The 16,895-nt window shown below is 38.9% G+C and overlaps 1 protein-coding gene across 1 annotated transcript in view; it reads left to right on the plus strand.

The window, feature by feature from the left end:
• Positions 1–5,325: 5,325 nt before the first annotated feature.
• Positions 5,326–16,895, plus strand: part of LOC128684219 (E3 ubiquitin-protein ligase TRIM23) — a gene marked incomplete at its 3' end in the record, with an annotated part of 28,549 nt that continues 16,979 nt past the window's right edge. Inside the window, 2 exon segments of the mRNA XM_070092879.1 lie at positions 5,326–5,824; positions 8,576–8,735. Of these exon segments, the coding sequence (XP_069948980.1) occupies positions 5,726–5,824; positions 8,576–8,735 (259 nt within the window).

Here is a 16,895-nt window from a genome sequence, read left to right on the forward strand (position 1 = left end):
GAAGAAATACTTTGGGTTTCTTTCGATTTCATTTATGGCTTTTAGTTCTTCCCGCGATTCCTGACTCCTAAAGGATTCTTTTAGCTTAAGTTCGATGCTTGCTATTTCTCTGACCAGTGTCTCCCTACGCATTTCAGATATATTGACCTCTTTTAGCCGCTCTGTTATTCTTTTCCGTCGCCTGTAAAGGGAGCGCCTGTCTCTTTCTGTTTTACATCTACTCCTCCTTTTTCTTAGAGGAATAAGCCTTGTGCATACATCGAGTGCTACCGAGTTAATCTGTTCTAGGCATAAGTTGGGGTCTGTGTTGCTTAGTATATCTTCCCAGCTTATATCGGTTAGGACTTGGTTTACTTGGTCCCACTTTATGTTTTTGTTATTGAAGTTGAATTTGGTGAATGCTCCCTCGTGACTAATCTTATTATGTCGGTCTGGGGCTCCGCGCATACATGACTGAACCTCAATTATGTTGTGATCTGAGTATATTGTTTTTGATATGGTGATATTTCTTATCAGATCATCATTGTTAGTGAAGATGAGGTCTAGTGTATTCTCCAGTCTAGTAGGCTCTATTATTTGCTGGTTTAAATTGAATTTTGTGCAGAGATTTAAAAGCTCGCGTGAGTGTGAGTTTTCATCAGAGCTGCCTCCTGGTGTTATTACTGCAACAATATTATTTGCTATATTCCTCCATTTTAGGTGCCTTAAGTTGAAATCCCCCAGGAGCAAGATGTTGGGTGCAGGAGCTGGAAGGTTTTCCAGACAGTGGTCAATTTTTAACAGCTGTTCCTGGAATTGCTGGGATGTTGCATCCGGAGGCTTGTAGACTATCACAATGACTAGGTTTTGGTTCTCGACCTTTACTGCTAAAACTTCCACTACATCATTTGAGGCATTTAGCAGTTCTGTGCAAACAAGTGACTCTGCAATGTACAGGCCAACCCCCCCCCCCCTTTTGCCTGTTCACTCTGTCACATCTGTATAGGTTGTAACCTGGGATCCATATTTCGTTGTCCAAGTGATCCTTTATGTGGGTCTCAGTGAAAGCCGCGAACATTGCCTTTGCCTCTGCAAGCAGTCCACGGATGAAAGGTATTTTGTTGTTTGTTGCTGGCTTTAGACCCTGTATATTTGCAAAGAAGAATGTTATCGGACTGGTGGTATTGTTGGTACTGGGGGGGGGGCTTAACACTGACAAAACTTACTATATTATGTTTGGTAGCAGAGCAGGAGATGCACAAATTAACATTAAGATTGACAACACTCTAATTACCAGAAATAATGGGGGAAAATTCTTAGGCTTATACCTTGACAATAACCTGAATTTCAGCACCCATATCCAGCATATAGCCAAAAAAGTATCCAAAACGGTTGGGATCCTCTCCAAGATACGATACTACGTGCCGCAAAATGCCCTTCTCACACTATACCACTCACTTATTTATCCATACCTCACCTATGCTATTTGTGCTTGGGGATCAACTGCAGCAACACACCTAAAGCCAATAACAACCCAACAAAAAGCTGCAGTAAGAATAATCACTAAATCCCATCCCTGGCAGCACCCCCCCCCCCCCCCCACTCTTCAAAGATCTAAACTTACTCCCAGTTCAGTACATCCACACTTACTACTGTGCAATCTATATCTACAGGGCCTTAAACTCTAATATCAACCTTGACCTAAAACGCTTTCTTGATAGTTGTGACAGAACCCACAGGCATAACACCAGAAACAAACATCTCTACGACATTCCCCGTGTCCGACTAAACCTTTACAAAAATTCAATGTATGTCAAAGGCCCTAAAATCTCGAATACCCTACCTGAGAACTCTAGAACTGCAGACACATTCATCACCTTCAAAACTACCATTAGAAAACATCTTATCTCCCTGATACACCCCGTCAACTAACTTCACGAATACCACCTGGTGGTTCACACTTACAATCGCTCACTCATTTGACCATAAACAGAAATATTAATCTCAGTCTTAAAATAATGAATCCTGTGATACTCCAATACTGAAACTATATACTGTGCCAAAACAAAAGCATTCACATTGCTAAACTCACAAAATAGTATTTAGTCACTTAGCCATAATACCAACTTACCTCATAATTTGTAATATTTTACATTTAAGAATAAAACTAAGTATGCCCGAAATGCCTAGCCATGCTAAGCGTTCTAGTTGTACACTCTGTAATCTCAATTTTACTACATGTAAACCAAACAATAACCAAATTTCTGTAAACTCAGCATTGTAATCCTTATAGAGAATAAACTTTGAAAGTGTGTGCGCGAGGGAGGCCGTCCGATCTGCCACTTCATTGCCCCAGATTCCAACATGGGCGGGAACCCACTGAAGGGAGTTGCTCCAACCTGGGCTCCGCAAGAAGCGCAGGAGGAGAGATTGTGTCTGACGAACGAGGACGCGCAGTGATCGTGGACGAGCAGAGCACAAAGTGCCAGGGAAGATTGGGAATCAGAGAAGAGGACCAGTGGTTGTGGGGGAATGTGATCTAGGACAAAAGCCAGATCCTGGTGAATGGTGAAGAACTCCCCTGCCAGAACAGAATGAGCAGGGTCCAACCGCCACGTTTGACAGTTAGTTTAATATGTTTATTATGCACCCCATACCCATCCTGTGGGCGGTAGTCAAAAGATTACAGAGGTACTCGCTCCCATCTTGTTCCTCATCCTCATATCCGACATAGACAAGGATGTCAGCCACAGCACCGTGTCTTCCTTTGCAGATGACACCCGAATCTGCATGACAGTGTCTTCCATTGCAGACACTGCAAGGCTCCAGGCGGACATCAACCAAATCTTTCAGTGGGCTGCAGAAAACAATATGAAGTTCAACGATGAGAAATTTCAATTACTCAGATATGGTAAACATGAGGAAATTAAATCTTCATCAGAGTACAAAACAAATTCTGGCCACAAAATAGAGCGAAACACCAACGTCAAAGACCTGGGAGTGATCATGTCGGAGGATCTCACCTTCAAGGACCATAACATTGTATCAATCGCATCTGCTAGAAAAATGACAGGATGGATAATGAGAACCTTCAAAACTAGGGAGGCCAAGCCCATGATGACACTCTTCAGGTCACTTGTTCTATCTAGGCTGGAATACTGCTGCACACTAACAGCACCTTTCAAGGCAGGTGAAATTGCCGACCTAGAAAATGTACAGAGAACTTTCACAGCGCGCATAACGGAGATAAAACACCTCAATTACTGGGAGCGCTTGAGGTTCCTAAACCTGTATTCCCTGGAACGCAGGAGGGAGAGATACATGATCATATACACCTGGAAAATCCTAGAGGGACTAGTACCGAACTTGCACACGAAAATCACTCACTATGAAAGCAAAAGACTTGGCAGACGATGCACCATCCCCCCAATGAAAAGCAGGGGTGTCACTAGCACGTTAAGAGACCATACAATAAGTGTCAGAGGCCCGAGACTGTTCAACTGCCTCCCAGCACACATAAGGGGGATTACCAACAGACCCCTGGCAGTCTTCAAGCTGGCACTGGACAAGCACCTAAAGTCAGTTCCTGATCAGCCGGGCTGTGGGTCGTACGTTGGTTTGCGTGCAGCCAGCAGCAACAGCCTGGTTGATCAGGCTCTGATCCACCAGGAGGCCTGGTCACAGACCGGGCCGCGGGGGAGTTGACCCCCGGAACTCTCTCCAGGTAAACTCCAGGTACATAATTGGTCCAGGGACTGGACTCCAAAGTTTTGATAGCTGAGCAAGTTACAAAGGTAATGAACTAGATCTGGTCATAATCATGACCAAGTTACAAAGGTAATGAGCTCCAGGTAGAGCTGGTCACACTCATGAATAATTGCAAAGGTAATGAATCATAAACACATTAATCATGAGAATTTACAAAGGTAATGAGCTCCAGGTAGAGCTGGTCAAAATCATGACAAGTTTCAAAGGTAATGAATGATAAACACGTTATCACATGATTACAATCATAGACAAATTACAGAGTAATGAGCAGTTAACAAACATAGCAGGGAATTCACCCATAGCCCCAACAACAGATGTTGCTAGGTGCCTGTCTCTCCTCGGTAGACAGCCATTGCCACCCTTAACACCATTGTGAATGAGGAGCTGATTAAAATATCGACTTGGATGACAGCCAACAAACTTACGCATAACACTGACAAAACTTACTATATTATGTTTGGTAGCAGAGCAGGAGATGCACAAATTAACATTAAGATTGACAACACTCTAATTACCAGAAATAATGGGGGAAAATTCTTAGGCTTATACCTTGACAATAACCTGAATTTCAGCACCCATATCCAGCATATAGCCAAAAAAGTATCCAAAACGGTTGGGATCCTCTCCAAGATACGATACTACGTGCCGCAAAATGCCCTTCTCACACTATACCACTCACTTATTTATCCATACCTCACCTATGCTATTTGTGCTTGGGGATCAACTGCAGCAACACACCTAAAGCCAATAATAACTCAACAAAAAGCTGCAGTAAGAATAATCACTAAATCCCATCCCTGGCAACACCCCCCCCCCCACTCTTCATAGACCTAAACTTACTCCCTGTTCAGTACATCCACACTTACTACTGTGCAATCTACATCTACAGGGCCTTAAACTCTAATATCAACCTTGACCTAAAACGCTTTCTTGATAGTTGTGACAGAACCCACAGGCATAACACCAGACACAAACATCTCTACGACATTCCCCGTGTCCGACTAAACCTTTACAAAAATTCAATGTACGTCAAAGGCCCTAAAATCTGGAACACCCTACCTGAGAACTCTAGAACTGCAGACACATTCATCACCTTCAAAACTACCATCAGAAAACATCTTATCTCCCTGATACACCCCGTCAACTAACTACACGAATACCATCTGGTGGTTCACACTTACACTGACTCATTTGACCATAAACAGAAATATTAATCTCAATCTTAAAATAATGAATCCTGTGATACTCCAATACTGAAACTATGTACAGTGCCAAAACAAAAGCATTCACATTGCTAAACTCACAAACTAGTATTTAGTCACTTAGCCATAATACCAACTTACCTCATAATTTGTAATATTTTACAATTAAGAATAAAACTAAGTCTGCCCGAAATGCCTAGCCATGCTAAGCGTTCTAGTGGTACACTCTGTAATCACAATTTTACTACATGTAAACCACACAATAACCAAATTTCTGTAAAATCAACATTGTAATCCTTATAGAGAATAAACTTTGAATTTGAATTTGAATTGAATTCAGTCTTAATTCAGGGAACCGGAACACAGATCCAATTCCCTAGATCAAGAGCCTCTCAATAGCGTCAAGGAACCTCCCTTGAGAGACCTAGAGTCTTTGTATTTTTTTATTTGGTGTCGTACAAGTACTCGTAAAACCTGCGCCTCCTGAGTTATTCATTTTAATATAAATCGAGGAAATAAATTAATTAGTACAACAATTAAACTGCGTGTCACAAAATAGTGAAGGGTTCCACATTTTTTCAAGGACCCTCAGTGGAAATAAGTCACTTTGACTTCATTGGGTTATCCTAGGTAACTCCCACTATGTATGATCATTTTACTTATATATATCTGCTCGTAAATCAATTACTTCCCAAATTTTAAAGTGAGTAGAGCAGTAAGTGGGAGATGATACCTTGGTAGAGGTGTGTGTGCGCGTAGGTTACTGCAGCTACATAATGGCTGATGAAGCTTTAATGTCAGCTTCTTTGTCCAGGTCACAGTCCTTCCACACCTTCAACACACCTCAGACTGCTGCTAACAAGTACGGCAATAATGTAAGTACATTTGAACCTTTACAGGATCTCCCGTTCTGACCAGAAATTACATTTTGTCTTGTGTATCTCCGGTGTAGTTGTATAATTATGTAGGTATTTATGTGTTTGTGATCATTGTGTATGTTAAATCTGAGGTATTAGTCACCATGTTGATCATACAGTCATATTGATCGTTAAATTACCTAATCATGTACTGTGTTTGCAGGTCCAGGTACACATAAATACAATTACCATATATAATGTGATTGTGTTAAAATTGTATTTAGTGTAACTGTAAATGTTTCTTCCCTCTTGGAGATGTGGTGGAGTTTCACTATATATTAGCAACAATATTGTTATGTTTTAGGTATGTTTGAAATATGTATATATAATGTATATAAAGTTATTTTTTATAGTTCATAATATATAGTTTAACAAGTGTAAGTTACCTAGGACAACCCAGAAAAGTAAAAGCTATTTTTTTCCCCCTGGCAGGTGAATCTGCAGACATGGACAAAGTTTTTTTATTTGTTTTTAATTACGATATATTATTCAAGCCACATAATGTGATGAATGCTGGTGATTTCACGAATGGCTACCAAGTCAGTGATTAGTCAGAAATTTTATATTTTCCTGCTGGCAAAAAGTTTTCCATGTGCATTCTTATAGATGTGAGCTAAATTGTCCCTGAGCTACAGGCCATCTACTATCTGTTGCTAATCCTGCAACACTGCATAGCTCCTGATGATGCACACAATGTGTGAAAGATCTTGAACTAAAGATTTCCATCCCTACATGGCTTGTTCTGCATTAAGATCTGTTTGTGATTATATTGCAGTAATAATAATAATAATAATAATAATTAATAATAATATTCATCTTTATTTCAAATATACAGTACTATGTACCCCAATCAGCTCTTTTAGCTTTGTATCACTCTCATTTACCCTTACCTCACCTATGGTATTTGTGAGTGGGGCTCAACCACAACAAATCACTTTAAGCCTTTAATATTTATTTTATTTATTTATTTATTTATTTATTTATTTGAACATGATACATAGAAGTACAAAGAAATACAGTGGTTCAGTGTAACATGCCAAAGCCCCCTTGTATGCAGAGCATTATGGGCAGGCTTAAAATTAACTTAAGATTAACTAAGCAACCCAGCAAAAAGCCACAGTGCGATTGATTACTAACTCCTGCATTAAACAACGCACTCCACCTCTTTTCAAGAGTCTTAACTTTATAAATATACAAAACATCCACACTTATTATTGTGCCTACTACATACACAGAACACTATACTCTAATGTAAACCTTTCAGAATCTTCCTTGATAACTATAACAGAACACACAACCATAATATGAGACACAGATCACTCTTTGATATCCCTCATGTTCATCTCTCCCTATGCAAAAATGCTATGCACATAAGAGGCCCGAATATCTGGAATTCGTTGCCAAAACACACTGAAGGACCTCTGTCTGCAAATCATTTTAAGGCCCTAATAAAAACTCACCTCATCACCTAAACTTAAACTGTACCTAATCACTATCAGTTTCTCAAAAGCTACTCATATTTTGCTGATGAATGCTCAACTTACTACTTCGAAATTTGGATGTCTATTTTTTCATCGTTTTAAATAGTAGTAGATTGTAATACAGTAATCATAATGTAAACTGTTCCATTGTAATACCAAATATCATTGCTTTAAATAGTACTAAACTGTAATACGTCATACTGTAAATTGTTTTAAATTGTTATATTGTAATACTGTAATCTTTATGAAAACTGTGTAACATTACCTGATAGAATATGCAATTCTCCTGTAGTTACTGTAACTCGTCTAATGACCATATGAACTATGTATTATTGCCTTACTAATCTTAAGTTAATTTTAAGTTTGCCCAAAATGCTCTGCATATAAAGGGGCTTTTGGCATGTACACCCAACTATTATATTCCTCTATACAACTATGTAATTTGTCAAAATAAACATCTTTTAAGTACATGTACAAGGTATACAGGCCTAGCTGACATCAACGATATATGTACTACTATATATAAAAAGCCTCTTGTTATGCTGAGCATTTCAGGCAAATTAGGGCAGTTTTATCCCAGGATGTGACCCACACCAGTCGACTAACACCCAGGTACCCATTTTATACTGATGAGTGAACAGGGACAGTAGGAAACTTACGGAAACACATCCCTAATGTTTTCTAGCCATACTAGAGATTTGAACTCCAGACCTCAGTGTGTGAGCTGCGTGTGCTAATGATTGAGCTACGGGACACCTACAGTGTATGATATTTGTACTATGTACATCCATGCCTAAATAAACTTGCTGGCTGTAAGGTGTCCACTTTTTTGTGAACCATGATTCTAATGACTCGTCTTGCATAATTTACTTGCCTCAGGTGTTCTGATTATTTTCTTTGATTTTGTGTATTTTTAAAACACACAGGAAATAATTGTTTAAAATAAAACAGATTTCTTGTCATTATCAGTAAGCTTTCTTGTGTTAGAATCTTGGTCTTATATTAGTACAGTGTGGTGTCTCGGTATACTTGTGAACTGTTGGAATACAGTGTACCATTTGAGTTCCTAATGTTGTATCAGAGCTAAAATTGAAGTCAGCAGTAAACTGCTACTTAATTACTATGTTAGTTTTTTGACAAAGTTTGTAATTATTAGCTGCAATGTGAATTTAAACTAATGTAAAATTTTTGGTATTTGTCATGTACGGCATTTTTTTCCTTTTAACAGTTAGAATGCCGAGTGTGTGAGGATGGGTTTAGTCTGGGAGGAGATAAAGTGCCCCGCCTTTTGTTTTGTGGCCACACACTATGCCATGCCTGCCTTCTTCGGCTACCTACACATGACAACAATATTCATTGCCCATTTGATAGGCAACCCACTCCAATAGGTATGTACTGTACACTAAATATGAATTAACCACAACTTATATTAGTCCCTTTTATATTGTTTTCCCTAATTCTAACTTTAAAGAATTACCTTTAAAGTACTACCTACTATCATATTCCCAAGCTCCATTATTTGATCATCACTCTATTTGTTCACCACAAATTATTTTAGTCCCTTTTATATTGTCTCCTTTATTTTAGCTTTAAAAAACTACCTTAGCTCGTTATTTTTACATTTGTTAAATAATTCAGGTACTATTTTTTAGCTTTAGAATATTTACTTTGTTTTATACTTAATTCTAACTATAGATTCACTACAAATCTTATGATTACAAGCATTGATCCTGATACCAACCTCTTATTTAATGACTTAAATGAATCAGTTACTGTAATTCCTACACAGCAGAACAATCAAAGGCACTCCTCAGAGCCGCCAACAACAACATAACTGTCTTTAACTACAATATCAGATCTTTAAGCAAGCATTACGATAACCTCATAACATTACTAAATTCCTTGCATGCCAATATGTCCATCATTACACTAAATGAAACCTGGCTAAAGCCTGATACTACTGATGTCTATGCCATTCCTGGTTACACAGCCATACACAACTGTAGGCCAGACCAACAAGGGGGTGGCACAGCTATATACTACTCAGACCAACTAGAATGTATCACTAATACTTGCACAAGGGATGAACATGGGGAATATATAATAGCTAAATTCAAATCCAAATACCTACAAAAACCTGTCACATTGATAAACATCTACAGAGTTCCACAGTCAAACATTAGCCAATTTAGTCAAAACCTAGGAAGTATGATAACTGATGCACGCATGAACAAAGATCACTTACTACTCTCAGATGACTTCAATATAAATCTCCTACAAGACCAGGACCCACACGTTACTGAATTCACAAACAAAATGAGTAACTGCATGTTGCTATCAACAGTAACAAAACCTACAAGAGTTACAGAGACTAGTGTTTCCCTACTTGACCACATCTGGACCAACACCATATCCCCTTTAAAATCAGGCATAATCACAGATAATACCACAGACCACTACCCTACTTTCCTCATAACAACTCTTGGTAAATTACCCCAAGACACTACTAAAGTCACCTTCAGACTTCACAATGAGGCAGCCATTAATAACTTCACAACAGCAGTAACAAACATTGACTGGCACACTGAGCTAGAAATCTATACAGATATTGACGAATGCATTAATAATTTTCTAAAAAGGACCCAATACCTCTATAACAAGCACTGCCCTAAAAAAACTAAACAGATGACAGCTAAGAGACTGAACAGTCCCTGGCTAACACCCAGCATTCTCAAATCCATAAATACAAAACACCTATATGAAAAACAGTACAGAATGGGCCACATAACCAGAGACCAAACAAAACGTTACTCGTCAATCTTAACCAGCCTGATAAGAAGGGCAAAAAAATTGTATTATGAGAACAGATTATCCAACTTACGAGGTGATATAAAAAAGACCTGGAAAACCCTATCAGAAATTCTAGGAACAAAAAAGATATCACGAAATAGCGAAATAAAATTAGCAAAATCAGATGAACCCCAACTCCCACCAACAGAAACAGCAAACAGACTTAATGATTTCTTCTCCACTATAGGACAAAACCTTGTCAATAAAATTCCAAGCTCAGATACCCCACCAAATGACTACCTCAATGGCAACTACCCGAACGCACTGTTCCTAGCTCCTACTAATCCATACGAAGTCTCCCTTATTATCAACACACTAAAAAACAAGGCAGGAGATTTAAATACCTTACCACCCTTTACAAAAAAGTGTCACAAGTGCTATCACCAATCATTGCTACACTCTTTAACAAATCCATTGAATCCTCTACCTTCCCTACAGTTCTCAAAATAGCAAGGGTCACCCCGATCCATAAAGGAGGAGACCAAACAGAGTTGAATAACTATAGGCCAATATCCAACTTACACCGTCTCTCAAAAATCTTCAAAAAATTAATTCATAAGCAAATCTATTCCTACCTCATCTCCCAAAACATACTCAACCCCTGCCAATTTGGATTAAGGCCTAATAAAAATACTAATGCTGCTATTATACACATGCTAGAACATATATACACTGCAATAGAGAAAAAAGAAGTCCCACTGGGGATCTTCATTGACTTGCGTAAAGCTTTTGATACAGTTGACCATGACTTGCTCCACATAAAATTGTCACACTATGGTATAAGAGGGCACTCCCTCAACTACCTCAAGTCATACCTCAGCAACAGAAGCCAATATGTGTACGCAAATGGGGCAAACTCTTCCGCACAACCAATTACAGTTGGTGTCCCACAGGAAAGTGTCATTGGCCCTCTTCTTTCTCCTATACATAAATGACCTACCAAATGCTTCGCAATTACTCAAACCCACACTATTTGCAGGTGACACTACATACGTCTTCTCTCATCTGAGCCCAGTCATGCTAGCCAATACTGTAAATACCGAATTACAGAAAATATCTACCTGGATGAGGACTAACAAACTTAAACTAAACATTGACAAAACCTACTTCATTCAGTTTGGTAACAGAGCTACAGATGTCCCTCTTAACATAATGATAAACGGATCACCTATCACAAAGCTAACAGAGGGAAAATTCTTAGGAATCCACCTTGATAATAGACTCAAATTTCATACACATATACAACAAATTTCTAAGAAAATTTCCCAAGACCATAGGCATACTATCGAAGATACGGTACTATGTTCCACAGTCAGCCCTCCTGGCCCAATACCACTCTCTTATTTACCCCTATCTTGCCTATGGAATTTGTGCATGGGGCTCAACAACAATTAACCATCTCAGACCACTAATTACCCAACAAAAGGCTGCAGTCAGAATGATGATAAATTCCCACTACAGGCAGCACACTCCACCAATATTCAAAACACTAAACCTACTCACCATACAAAACATCCATACTTATTACTGCACCTATTACATACATAGAACACTTAACTCTGATATTAACCCTCCCCTCAAACATCTCCTTGCCAACCTCAACAGAACACATGACCATAACACAAGGCACAGATCACTCTTTGATGTTCCTCGTGTCCATCTCACGCTATGCAAAAACTCAATGCACATTAAAGGCCCTAAAATCTGGAATTCATTACCTGTAAATATAAAAGAAACACTACCTGTTTATAAATTCAAGTCTCTTCTCAAAGATCACTTACTCGCCCAAAACCAAATAAATACTGAATAACTGAACCTTATAAATTGTATAACTTAAATGTTTCTGACAATTATATCACATAAATGTAAACCTAAGACCCAATCTAACTTTGTTATTTTTTAAATACACTACCTAACAGAATACTCCATTCTACTGAATGTACAGCAATGTATGCAACCATATGACCTGTCTTTGTAATACTCATTTGTGCTTTATTGTTATCTGTTTACAATGTTTTATCACTGATTACGTCATTGCTTAGTTAATCTTAAGTTAATTTTAAGCCTGCCCGTAATGCTATGCATACAAGTGGCTTTATTAAATAAATAAATAAATAAACTTCATAATGTTTTCAAGAGACAGCAGGGAATATCCATTGCATTAGTGTTCATTTTTTTTTTTCAACATGCCAGCCGTCTCCCACCAAAGCAGGGTTACCCAAAAATGAAATGACACTTTTCCATCATTCAACACTTAACATTTACATACAATCATTGTCATTGCAGAGGTGCCCAGATGTGACAGTTTAGATGTCGCTCCAAACAGCCAATATCCCAAACTCCTCCTTAAAAGTGCAGGCATTGTACTTCCCACCTCCAGGTTTCAAGTCTGGCTAACTAGTTTTCCTGAATCCCTTCACAAAATATTACCCTTCTCATACTCCAACAGCTTGTCAGGTCCCAAAAACCATTCATCTCCATTCACTCCTATCTAACACACTAACACATGCCTGCTGCATGACCAGGCCCCTTGTACACAAAGCCTCTGATCCACTCCTTCCATGTTTCCTAGGATGACCCCTACTCCTCCTCCCCTTTACTGCAGATTTATACACACTCCAAGTTGTTTTGTTTTGATCCATCCTCTCTAAATGACCAAACCACCTCTTCAGCCCTCCGAATAATACTTTTTGTAACTCCACACCTCCTAATTTCCACACAATGAATTCTCTGCACAATACAGCCTCTCCTCATTTAGCGACGCACTTGTTTACCGATGCCTCGGATTTACGACGGGCTCTCTGACTAGTATGCATACCTAAATAATGTGTATTAGAGTTGATTTTCTTTATTCTTTTTATTGCAATATACAGTACACTACTGTATAAACCAGGGCTACTTAACTGGTGGCCTGCGGTGTGAATCCAGACCTTCTGAGTGTTGTAGTTGGACTGCGGGCTTCAGGTGAAAGCTTAGTTAAATAACAGTTACCACGTTCAGGATCAGGTGGTGCACAAGAGCAGGATTAATGCATTATTCTATCTGAATGGAATGCATACACTGAATGGAATACAGTATTCTAGCATAGCTAAATAGTGGTATTTTCTTGGATGCATGCTATGACGTGACTCACGAAATCATAATGACACGATTGCAAACAAACCATACCACGGGCGGGATTTGAACACGCATTCAGAGAGTCTCAAAACTCCAGACCATCGCGTTAGCCACTGGACCAGCTAGCCACAATAAGATTTGTCCAACTAGGTATATTTCTACACCATAGGAAGGCTAGCATAGGCACCACTGTGACCACAAATGCAAGTTTTTACAGACGAATCTCCAGCTAGCGTGACCGTGACGAACTCTAGCTCAAGTCCCCTCACTGCCGTCAACGTGACTCACGAAATCGTAATGACATGATTGCAAACAAACCATACCACGGGCGGGATTTGAACCTGCGGTCAGAGAGTCTCAAAACTAACTGGTCCAGTGGCTAACGCGACGGTCTGGAGTTTCGGGACTCTCTGACCGGGGGTTCAAATCCCGCCCGTGGTATGGTTTCATGCTATGACGATTTGCTTGTGCACAACAATGTAAGATGGTTGAGTGAGGGAAGGGTTTTGGAGTGATTTTGGGCAATCGGGAAAGAGTTACTTTCCTCAAGGATCAAAGCTTTGTGAAAGCAAAGACGTTTTCTGATTTTGTGGAAGCTGACAAGAAAGTGAAGTGTTGGATTTTTGGCAGACATGTCGCATCTGAATGATCTTAACATTTAACTCCAAGGGGAAAAACACACTGTCTTCAACATGATCTCTACTTGAGCTTTCCAGAGCAAATTGGAACTTTTCTCTAGTAATGTTCAGAGCCAACTTTTACATTTCCCCAAACTTTTGGAGCAACATAATGATAAAACAGATACTAAATATGTCTGTTTCATTTAGAAGCTGATCAAAAATTTCAAGTTACGATTTGATGACTTTGTTCTTGGAAAACAGTTGCTGGTGTTCGTTCAAAACACCTATCTTGTGGTGAATATCAAAGAATTCTCAGTTGAAGCAAAACAGGCCTTCAAATGGGTAGATGCTACAAAAATTCAACTGGAATTCATTGACTTCCAAGAGAATGTGACGCTGAAACAAGAATTCTGTGATTATGCATTATATTTTTTTTATTATCACACTGGCCGATTCCCACCAAGGCAGGGTGGCCCGAAAAAGAAAAACTTTCACCATCATTCACTCCATCACTGTCTTGCCAGAAGGGTGCTTTACACTACAGTTTTTAAACTGCAACATTAACACCCCTCCTTCAGAGTGCAGGCACTGTACTTCCCATCTCCAGGACTCAAGTCCGGCCTGCCGGTTTCCCTGAATCCCTTCATAAATGTTACTTTGCTCACACTCCAACAGCACGTCAAGTATTAAAAACCATTTGTCTCCATTCACTCCTATCAAACACGCTCACGCATGCCTGCTGGAAGTCCAAGCCCCTCGCACACAAAACCTCCTTTACCCCCTCCCTCCAGAAACATTTTGGTCAAAGGAAGGATCCCCTGCGAATTTTCCCACACTTCACAGATTTAGCACTCCAGGTTCTGAACTACGAACTTTGTGAAGAACAAGTTCCACTCCTGTATGACCAGCAAACACCTCCACCACTGTCTTCAACTAGCTATTACTCCATTAATACCAAGATTTCAGGAATAACACAAAGCAAGAAGTGTCATTTCTCTCACTAAACTAGCATAACAGAAAAACAGGACACAGGCACACATACATGATACAAAGACAACTTACCTACAATCACACACGGATTACACCAGTGTTGTTGATCTTTCCATGTTAAAATTCAGAATTTTTTTTTTAAATGAAACTTCAGATCCTGTTGTAGTGTAATTTTTATTTTACAGGGTGGGCCAAAAGTAGGCTTACACTTAGTAGGTATGCACTTAACTCTTGCACCTAAGCTTAATAATATTTCCAAAATGTAAATAAGGGATATGGAATAATGGTTTGGACAAATTAAATTGAAAACATGAACAAATAGTGAAACAAATGTAAGCCTACTTTTGGCCCACCCTGTATAACATTCTGTTAATGAGTATGTTAATTTTTCAGTTTGAAAACTCTAAACCAGTTTAAGTAAAAAAAATCCAAAACTTGTTCGATATAATGTAACAATTATTTTTTCCCACTATTTATCTTCATATTTTGTAAATTTTTATAATGAGGACTGAAAATGAAGTTCATAGAAAATGATGAGTACACTACCCTGTACTCGGATTTGTTAATAGTTAAGTAGCCCTGGTATAAGCATTTAAAAATATACCAGAAATATTATAAATGGTGTAAAGGTGATATTAAAACATTAAAAAATGGTTGAGACAAACCCACTGCCATTATAGTATGCTCCTCATTTAGCAATGAATTCGTTTACCAATGTGATCTTAGGAGCAGAACTCTGTTGTTAACCCCTTAAATGTCCAAACGTAGATCTACATTCGCTCTCCCAGCGCTCCATTTTTTTTTTTTTTAAATTAAAGAGGGAAATTTTCTGTGTGCAATAAGACAAAAAAAATTTTTTTTTTTTTTTAGGATCAGTAGTTACCGAGATACATATAATACTGTGAAGTTGGCACTGGATGCTCACCTGATGGCAACGTGGAGTCATGCCGCTTGCAGAAGTGTTGCTGATATGCCTTTTTTTCTCATTTTTACATTTTGTATAATTTTTGTTCTGATAATTACAATTTATAGTAGTTCTTGTGATTTCATAGCCAATCTTTGTTCTGACACTAATATTAGGTACTGAAATAGTACTCAAGTTGTCACAAACACACTGACAGGTGAACATTTACACCTTCTCTGGTCATTTACTATTGTCTAGGAATACATACGAAGTATTTTTAGGACCCTGCAATGTTTTAGACACGCTGGAGTATATATGAAACTCTTTGGAGCATGGTGTTAAGACAAATGTTATTAAACTGCTGACAGACTAAGCAGTGGAGTGACACTTGATTATTGTGTGCTGCTGCATGGAACCCTGGCTTTATTTGTTTTCACTGTTACACACAAACATGTCTGTATGTCTATCTAGCTATGTCTGCTTATCTGCCTACCTGTCTGCCTGTGTGTGTGTGTGTGTGTGTGTGTGTGTGTGTGTGTGTGTGTGTGTGTGTGTGTCTGTGTGTGTGTCTGTGTGTGTCTGTCTGTCTGTCTGTCTGTCTGTCTGTCTGTCTGTCTGTCTGTCTGTCTGTCTGTCTGTCTGCTTGTCTCTCTTGTCTCAGAGAGTTGCTCATGAATCAACTGGTATTACACATGATCACATCTGATTCCTGAACAAGTGAAAATGCATATTACTTGCCCATTGCCAGTCATGCTTATTATGCACTATATTATCTACAAGCACAGTATAGCACTTTGTCAGGATTTTTTGGGGGTTATTCTAGGTAATTTACACTATAATTGTATTTATATATGTGTACCTGTGAGATGGATAAACAGACAGAGATAGAGACAGAAAGAGATAGAGAGACAGAGATAGATACAGACAGACAGACAGACAGAGATAGAGACAACCGCCAGCAAGCCAGCCAGCCTGTCGAACCCGTATTACACGTTACAGGTTATAGGACATTCTAGCAGAATGACACTATTAATGGTACCAAAACTTAAAGGGTGTTACACAAATGT

This window comes from Cherax quadricarinatus, chromosome 41 (genome assembly GCF_038502225.1).
Source record: "Cherax quadricarinatus isolate ZL_2023a chromosome 41, ASM3850222v1, whole genome shotgun sequence".
NCBI classification, from domain to species: Eukaryota; Metazoa; Arthropoda; class Malacostraca; order Decapoda; family Parastacidae; genus Cherax; species Cherax quadricarinatus.